The sequence below is a fragment of the Vulpes vulpes genome, chromosome 1, assembly GCF_048418805.1.
Source record: "Vulpes vulpes isolate BD-2025 chromosome 1, VulVul3, whole genome shotgun sequence".
NCBI classification, from domain to species: domain Eukaryota; kingdom Metazoa; phylum Chordata; class Mammalia; order Carnivora; family Canidae; genus Vulpes; species Vulpes vulpes.
In genome coordinates, this window is record NC_132780.1 from 44334217 (window position 1) to 44343962 (window position 9746).

General features: G+C 47.8%; 1 protein-coding gene across 1 annotated transcript; it reads left to right on the forward strand.

Moving 5' to 3' along the window:
- The first annotated feature begins 902 nt into the window (after nt 1-902).
- On the forward strand, nt 903-8305 carry LOC140597807 (spermatogenesis-associated protein 31D1-like). The gene is made up of 3 exons (XM_072747812.1): nt 903-927; nt 3766-3826; nt 4125-8305. The coding sequence occupies exons 1-3, from the start codon at nt 903-905 to the stop codon at nt 8278-8280; spliced, it is 4242 nt and encodes a 1413-aa protein (XP_072603913.1). The 3' UTR covers nt 8281-8305.
- Nucleotides 8306-9746: the final 1441 nt, after the last annotated feature.

Sequence of the window (9746 nt, forward strand, 5' to 3'; positions counted from 1 at the left end):
AATTCCTGGTAGACATGCACTTTGAAGGCAGTCAAACTGGTAAGACACAAACAGAGGTCTCCAAAAGGTCAAGGGGGGAACCCAGGTAATGATGGATGGAAGAAGCAAAAAAGTACATACAGGGACGTGTATGATATGATGAAAGTAGAAAAGTAGGATGGTATGTAGGAAAGTAGAATGCAGGGTCAAGTAGTAACCTGAAGGACCGAGGAAGGGTGGAGAGGTCTTTTGTTCTTGTGGCTGGCGGGGGGGAGGGTTGTGGACTACCTCTTGATTGTCCCCTCCCACACCCTCAGAAAGCCTTTGTGACTCTTCAGTGCACTGTGATGTAAACCTCGGGAGTATATATATTCAGCGTCTGCACACTCAGAGCTCAGTTGCCTACTGGCAGCCTTGGGATTCAGAAATGGAATGAATGGAATTAAATTTCCTTTTCCTCTCTGTGTGGGGAGTACTACTTTTGCTCCTGAGGTATCTGGCTGGGATTCCATTTCTCTTTTGGAGAACCAAACCCATCCACAAGGTAAGGAATCCCAGGGAGCCTTCAACCCAACCCAGACTCTTATGGTTTCCATTGCTAATCTCTATTTCCCAGAGAGTCTGGTAGGCCAATGATACAACTCAATTGGGAAGTGTAAAGAAAGAATGGATGGTCACTCCTGCTGGAAAGTGATCTGGCAGGGCTAAGGGTTAAGGAGGGATGAAGGTTTCTTTTTGAAACTCACAGGCTATCTGAAGCATTGGCAGGTCTTGGGGAAAATACCACTCATGTTGCAATGGAACAGGTACAAGACTTTAGGGTCTTTTTCTGTGGCAGAAACATTCAAGAGAACAGGGGAATTTGAGTACATAGGTGATCCTGAGTGTAATTGTCAGGGTCCAAGTAAAAATTCCTGGTAGACATGCGCTTTGAAGGCAGTCAAACTGGTAAGACACAGAGGCCCCCAAAAGGTCAAGGGGGGAACCCAGGTAATGATGGATGGAAGAAGCAGAAAAGTACATACAGGGATGTGTATGATATGATGAAAGTAGAAAAGTAGGATGGTATGTAGGAAAGTAGAATGGCAGGTTCAAGTGGTGACCTGAAGGACCGAGGAAGGGTGGAGAGGTCTTTTGGACTTGTGGCTAGAGGAGGGGCTGTGGACAACCTCTTGATTGTCCCCTCCCACACCCTCAGAAACCATTTGTGACTCTTCAGTGCTCTGTGATGTAAGCCTGTGGAGTATATATATATTCAGCATCTTCACACTCCGAGCTCAGTTGCCTACAGGCAGCCTTGGGATTCAGAAACAGAGATTGAAAACTGGAATGTTTTCACATTTCTGCAGAGCACAAGAAAAACTTGTCTGAGCTTTGGCTCCACATTCTTGGATATTGACCGTCATTTCACCTTCGTCTTTGTGTGGGGATTGCTCCTTTTGCTCCTAGGGATCTGGTTGGGATTCCATTTCTCTGTTAGAGAACCAATCCCAAACGCAAGATAAGGAAACCTGGGAGGCTTCAACTCAGATTCTTATGGTTTCCATTACTAATCTCAATTTCCCAGAGAGTTTGGTATGTCCAGTGACACAACTCGAATGGGAAGTCTAAATGGACTGTCACTCCCGTATGAAAGTGATCTGGCAGGGCTAAGGGTTAAGGAGGGATGAAGATTTCTATTTGAAACTCACGGGCTCCTGAAGCATTGGCAAGTCTTGGGTAAAGTACCACTCATGTTGCTATGGAACATGTACAAGACTGCAGGATCTATATCTTGGTTCCCTGTAGGCAAAAACATTCAAGAGGACTGGGGAATTTGTGTACATAGGTGATCCTGAGTGTAATTGTCAGGGTCCAAGTAAAAATTCCTGGTAGACATGCACTTTGAAGGTGGTCTAACTCATAAGGCAGAAACCACGTTCTCTAAAAGGTCAAGGGGCCTCAAGGTAATAAAAGGTCAAGGGGCCTCGAGGTAATAATGGATAGAACAAGCAGAAAAGTACATATAGGTATGGGTATGATATGATGAAAGTAGGATCTTAATGGCAGGATAGGGATCAGACCTGAGGATCGAGGTAGGATGTAGAGAGTTCTTTGGGGTGGCGGGTGAGGGAGAGGATGCCGACACCCTCCTGATTGTCCCCCCTACACCCTCAGAAACCATTTGTGACTCCTCAGTGCTCTGTGCTGTAAGCCTCGGGAGTATATATATTAGCATCTGCACACTTAGAGCTCAGTTGCCTACAGGCAGCATTGTGATTCATAAAAAGGATTTTCAAAACTGGAATGTTCTCCTTTTCTGAATCGCGATACTGAACCGTGTCTGAGCTCTGTCTCTACATGCTTAGAGACTGACCCTAACTTTACCTGTCTGTTTATGTGTGCGGAGTGCTCCTTCTGCTCCTGTTCTATCTGCTGGGGATTCCTTTTCTACGTTGGAGAACCAAATCCATCCACAAGTTAAGGAATTCTTGGGGAGCCCATCAACCCAGATTATTATGGTTTCCGTTTCTTATCCCAACTTTCAAGAGTGTGGTAAGGTCAGAGAGACACTTAAGTTGGGAAGTCTAAGGTAAGAATGGACTGTCACTCCTCTAGGAAAAGAGATCTAGCAGGGCTAAGGGTTAAGGAAGGACTAAGGTTTCTACTTGTAACTCACAGGCTATATCTGATGTGGTGGCAAGTCTTCAATAAAATCCCACATTCAGGGATTCTCTCGTCCTATATTATGTTATTTAGAGAGTATGGGAATCCATATGACAGAAGAAAGCTCTGTAGCTCCTGACCATGAGTCACATTCCCACATCAGGCATTAGTCGACCAAGTCTTCCTTTGTGTTGGGCGATCTGGAGCACAGTGTTGAGCAACTGCGAACAGACTGAAGTCAGAGCTATGTCATAGGACACAGGGTCCTGCCCTGAGGGAACACAGATGTGAGTTCAGGCTTCTGGTTCTTTGTCCTCCTTGATCGAAGGACTTCTGACTGAGAATATCAGCTGTGGGCCTCACAAAGTCGTCCTTTCAATTATCCAGGGTAAATAGAAAACTTTTTATCACCTTTGCAAGGAACACACAGCTTTATTAATTAAAATTATCCCTACTATTCTTGGATGATAGTGTCTGCATTTCTGATGGAAGAGTGAGAGCGAGAGGAGTCCCAACCCTTCATTCTTTGGATTTTGTTCTAGGGTCAGGGTGGAGCCAAGAGGAGGAGGAAAGGCGGGCCCCTGAAAGGTAAGGTTCTGCCTATGCCACCAGAGCTCTCTAAGGGTGACCCTTCCTGTCCTTTCGGTGAGGGCCAGGTCCATGATGCAAGGATGTTGGCTGATAGTCTCCCTCAGAAACAGAGGGCTGAGAGCACTCAGAACCTGAGACCCTTAGATTCCCTACTCTGCCCATCCCAGAGCATGAAGCAGTGATGGACCTGGGCGAGGAGGGTTGACCATGAGTTGGCCGTGTGAGATATCAAAAGTCAGAACTTCTGGCCCTTATTTGTGAAAGACTTGTGACCTCATGGATACTGTAGATTCCTCCCTGAGGAATGTGTGTATGCTGTGTGCTTCACAGAGGTCATCTCAGCTCCACATGAGATAATGTGCATGAAAGTACTTCATACATGACACAGGATAATACTAACCTGGTTCACATATTGATCATTTGACCTCGCCTACTGATTATTCAGGCTTTCAGACCTTAATATCCCAAGGGTGTGACATTAAGGGATTCCTGTATTAATACATAGGTTTCTCCCTTCACTACATTTAACCCATTCTCCTGGTTTCCCAGACTACAGATGCTACCAGGGAGAAGTGGAGAAGACACGGAAGCTTCTCTCTGTTTTAAGAAGGTGACCAGTTCCCCTTCTATCCTGATCCCTCTTGGAGCATGTTTTATGCAATTGCAGGGATCCAATATGCAGCCTCCATAGTCATGGGCGGGAGGGGGCGCGTTACCCATAGTAACGGGGGGGGGGGTATGTGAATGAAGGCCTAGGGGTGAAGGCACTGAGTGCATGGTGAATTCATAAATGTGGGGCACTGTGAAAGGGCAGCAGGCATCAGGTGGCCCTTCCCTTGCCAGGCCAGCATGTCCTCCTTCCCTTGTTGTGCTCCTGGTTGCAGCTTTGTACCTCCTGTCTCCTGCAGCCCCCAAGGCCGGCATCATGATACCATTTACTTTCGTCAACTGTTATGTCCAGACCCCTCCTGTGAGGTGTGTAATGGCACAACTGCTGAGATCAATCGGCTGCTGTTCCCGGAGGCCCTGGAAGATGCTACTCCCTTGGCTTCCACAGCTCCTGTGACTGACTCATCATTCACTCTGTCCCCTGCCTTCTCAGCAGTCCCTCCAGGAGACCTAATATCAGCTTCCCTGTCTGAACCTTCCCCACCACCTGCCTCCATCTTCTCACCTAACCCAGTGACCCCCTTGACTGACTTATTTCCACCCTCACCACTGGGTGATTCTTTGCCACCAGAGCCTTTTCCTCCCTTGCATTCCAAATTCCCTATGGGCCATTTCTCACCCCAGCCCCTTGCCTTTCCCCCAGTCCCACCACATGATGCTCAGACAGTGGATTCTCTTGTCCAACCAGAGGCCAACTTGTCTCTGAATACCATCTTCAACCCCTTACCGGAGCACTCCCAAACAACAAATCCCACTGATTCATCTGCTTGTCCCCAAGCATCACCAACCCTGTCTGTATCACCACCAGACCGCAGTATAACTGCAACTCAGTCTAAGTCGTTTTCCATCACAGTGAAGCCTGTTCCGGAGAGCTCATCTGCAGATAGCCCTGGTAGGTTATCTACTTATGTCACAACGAGCACAGGTATTGACCACTCCAGCTTGTCAATTTCAGACTGCCCTCGGTGGCAAACTCATGCCAAAGACTTTTTCCCTTCAACCTTGGCTCCATGTCACTTCCCTCAAGAGTTTCTGGCCCTCCATTCTTCAGAGGCTTCTTCCAGGGGAGACCCTGCAGCCAACCTTATAGAGCCTGGTAACCTCTCACTTCTCAGCCCCGATGTCCTGGCCCTGCTGGAGAAACAAGTCCAAAAGAAGAGTGACCTCCTGATGTGGAAGGACATGAAACGGGGTTCTTCTCTTCCAAAAAACCTTAAGCCAGACTACCCACCAAATTCATTGGGGAAAATGCTGGGGTCAATAGCTTATAAGCCTGACCTGTCAGACTTGCTTCCTATCTGGAGCAGCAAAGATCAATCAAAGGAGATGCCTGTGCATCGGCAGCCCCCATATCCTACACCCTTAGAGGAGGGCCAGTTACAGCAAACTCCTATCCAGCTCTTCTGGGGTCTCCCAACTCTGCATAGTGAGTCCTTGTCCTCCGCTGCCCGTGATTCGGATGATTGTTCCTCAATCTGTATTTTCAGTAGGATCTCGAATACCTCCACAGGCCAGGAATCTCCAGTAGTTCCCCATCCATTTCCTCTACTGTTGCCTGAGAACCACTCCCAACCTATCACTCAGATCCAGCCCCAAACCCATCTTAAATCCCCACTCCCAATCCTGCCATCTGGTCCTCTACCCCAGATTAAGATCTGTGGAGTGTGTTTTCACAGACCCCAGCACAAATCAGAGCCTCTCCTATCCTCTGAAATGCAAAGGTTGGAATGGAATGTGTTGCAGAAGCAACAGGAAAGTGTGTGGGGTTTACCCCCTGTGGTCCAAAGATCCAACAAGGACTTTTGTCCTTCAGCTCCTAACCATTCTATTAAACGCCCTGCCTCCCAGGCCCGTGTTGCAATCTCTATCCTTCCTGGGCAGTTTCCTCTCAGTGAAGAGCTTCGAAAGGAGCTAGAGCATCACCTTAGAAAGAGGCTCATCCAGCACCGGTGGGGCCTGCCCCGCAGGATCTATGAGTCTGTGTCACTGATGATGCCTCCGAGTGACTCTTCAGAGACACCTGAGTTCCAGCGCTTTCGTGGACGCACATGGATCTCTAGGAGTCATAGTAACCTGAGTGAACCTGAAGGCTATGAGCGGGATTCAGAATTGCTTCAGCTAAGGAACACTGACATGCAGAAAGATCAGGGACACAACCCAGGGAGTGGCCCCAAAGATCATCTGTTGAGTCAGAACTCTTCAGATAATGATCTAGGGTATGATTCTGAGAAGGAATTTAGGAGCCCATCAGAGAAAAATCCAATGTCTTTGGACACTGCAGGTCAGAGACAACTTGAAAATGTCCTGAAAATACACTTGAGCAAAAAGTTTGAGGAAATCAATGAGGGTCGGCTCCCTGGGACTGTGCATAATTCATGGCATACTATGAAGCAGATGTTGCTTCTTTCGAAGAAATCCCACACTGAAATAAAACAGAGAAGTTTGCCACCGTCAGTGGGTGAAGACTACACCCTGAATACCTTCCAGGAGCTTAGCTTTGTTGAATCTAGTGCACAAGAAATGCTGGAAGCCCATATTAGAAGGTTTCAAATGAGGATGATATGGGGTCTACCCCCCAGGGTCCTTGAATCCATACAGCTTTTTAAATTGAGAGAAGCCTCAACTCATCCTAGCTTTTGTTCATCAACAAACCTGATTTCTGAGGTAAATTCTAAATCTCTCCTTGGAGACAAAGCATCAGCAAACTCAGCCCCCATCCTGGATCGTCCTCTCCCTGCCACCTCAACTATGGGTGAGGAAGAACAGAGAATGGCAAGGGAATCACCCTCTCATATCAACCAAGAGCTTGCAGAGGATGTTCAGAGAATTAAGGAAGGAAGACAGACTTTTCCACCTATCAGACATGACACCACAGGCAGAGCAAGTCAGAGACAGACTCTCCCAGCCAACAGATGGCCCCCAACACAGCCTGCAAGGGAAGCTGGGGCCAGGCATGAGCCCAAGGATAAGCGTGCATATTCCAGTGGGAGAGTAGAAATGCAACAAGGCAAAAAAATACCTGTCATTGTGCCCACAGTGTCCAGAGAGATATTCAGGGCCAAGGAACTTGATGCTCGTCAATCACGATCTAATGATATCTTGACAACCAGCAAGCTACATGTGAATCAGAACAAAGTCAGAAGTACTGTTCCCATTCAAAGCCCCTCCCAAAACATATCAATTCTCCACGATCCTAAATCATCAAAACTTAAAGAACAACTCTTGTCTGAGTTAAAGCTCAAGCTGGAGAACAGGGAGTATAGCCGGGTCCACGGCCAATGCACTAGCCTGCCTGCTGCCTCAAATAGTTTGACTTACAAGGTCTTACTGACTCATGCCCAGGGTATCATCAGTGGAGACATAGGAGCTTCCCAGGTGCTGCGTGTCCATCTGGAGGACACCAAAGTTAGTATGGAACAGCAGCAGCACCCTTGGGTTTCTAACCATGTCTTTAGGAAGCACCAGAATAAGAATCTCCCACCAGCTGCAGTGACTGTGAGCCCTCTAGGCTCCAAAGCAGAAGAGCTTGGTGGATGGGATGCAGAATTGGGAACATCCCAACTTAGAAAGAAGAGTTTCCCTACTAAGGACCTGGCATTGAAGAAGAGTTTCCCTACTCAGGATGTGGGGTGGAAGAAGCTTGAAAGCAAGCCTTCCCAGACCCTATCACAGAAGGATCAGCCTCGTCCTGAAAGCCTTTTCAGAGAAAAAATGAATCCCTTTTTGCAATGGCTTAATCCTGGGATAAAATGCAAAAGGCAAAACTCCCAGGTAAAGGGCACCCCCCAATCATCTGTGGAAAGCCGAGGCCTAGTTAAAGGTAGAGCTGCCTTTACTGGGATGACCGAAGATCAGAAAATCATGACAGATGGTGGGAAGGTTCTAGAGGAGGAAATGGGGCGCAGGCATGCAATAGATATCACCTGCCCTCAACAGCCCCTACCCTCCCCAACCAAGTTTGGGAAAACTCAGCCAAAAGCACAAGTGCAGGCCCAGGCACAGTCTGTCCAGGGGCATCCTTTCAACCACAGGACTCCCTCCTGTAAAGGGACAGATACCAAGTCCTGCCACCAAGAAGCTGTCTTTGGTGGCCAAGGTCATTCTAGAAGTATTGGACAGATCAGAGACAAGGAGAGATGCCCCCAGAAAGCTGTGGCATTTAAGGACCAGCTGTTGTGTCAGAAGTATCCCTTATCCATGCCCCACAGGGAGCCAGTGCCCCACCCAACCCCCACCAGCAGGCATCCAGGTGGCCAGGGTCCTCTGGCCAATCTCTTGGCTGCTAAAAGCTCTGTGTTCAGAGGTCTGTCTCTGCTCTTTAGACATAAAACTCTTCTCCAGAATTTCCAGGGCGGAAAGACTTCCCACCCCCAAACAATCCCCTATGAATATTGATACTCTCCAATAAATAATTCTCTAATAGTGGTGTCTTTTCTGTGTACTGCACTGGGGCATGGGTTTTGGGTAACTCAGGGCTTGTGCTCATGGAAAGGAAGGAGTTAGTTCAGCTGTTTTTGATTGCTCCCTTTGGCTTCTGAAAGGTGACCAATGTCCTTTAGCTCTTGAGAACTATCATGTGCCCCCAAAAGCCAATTTCCTCTCTGATGAAGTGTGAGGAGATGGGCTCTGTCTCCTGCGCCTTAGCTTAGCCTTACTGAAAACGTTTAGCATCCCACACCTTTCTCCTCATTGAGTGTTTTATACCCTTTAGAACAACTGTTCTATACCTGAGTAGGTTCAAAGACAGGTATAGTTTCAGAAAATAACGATTAGGCCACCGTTTCTCTTTCACAGTTATTGTGGTACAGTGGCATAATCATTACTTAGAATTCAGTGACCAGACGATCCCACAGCTGGGTAAAGTCTGAATGGGAGCGTTTGGTGGGGGAATGTTATCCCAGTTGATCTTGGGATGGTTGGGATAGGGTTTACAAACAGATGCTGCTTAAGCATCTGTCATGTGGATCATGTGAAACTTGACATGGAGGTTTCCACTGGAAGTGCTTCCCTTCCCTGGGCATTTCCTCATTTTCCGCAGAGAAAAAGCATCACTGAGCTCTCAGGCAGACACCACCTCCCAGGGTAAGATGCCTTAAATGAAATGAAGAGGTGGAGGAGTGACCTTGCTGGTGGAACGAAGGTTTATGCCTCATCACCCCGCTATCATGACCACGTCCTGGTCCACTTTTTCTTCAATCTGATCCAGGCACCACCAATTTGAGGCAGTTTGGAGCACAGCACAGTCTACTGATGCTTTATACCAAAACGGCATGGAACTGTCCCTCCAGTACTCAATACCTGCAGAAGGTCAGGCATGGCATCCCTTTTTGGGGAAGGTGAGCTTGGTGCCTTCCTTCTTCCACAGTTGGTGGCAGTGTATAAGATCTTGCCTTCAGTATGGATAGTTCACCTATCAGGAGGGAGGTACCACCTTTGATATTCACGGCCTTAGTGGATCCATGTTAGGTCTCCCCCAGAAGACCTGCAACTTATGAACTTGAGGTGAGTTCTAGACCGTGTACCAGAGTAGAGATATTTGGGGGCTTACCATGGACCTCCATGGAATGCATTTTCTAGGCCAAGCCTACGCGTATAGCCACATTTGCAGTAGGGTTCTGGAGAGAAGGCAATTCCACTTGAGACTGGGACTCAAAACTGGGATGAGTGTCCTAGAGTGCACCTGAGGTAGTCTAGAGAGACGCATGACTGTTCAGGGCTAAAACAAAACACCAGAAGTCGGCTACCTCTTCACTACCACAAGTATATCTTCTTGTGCAGGGTTATCATTGACCCGATTGTGTCTGAACCTTAGGGCCACAGAAGAAAGAGTGTGCTCGCGGCCCTGAGAGGGACTGTAAGTG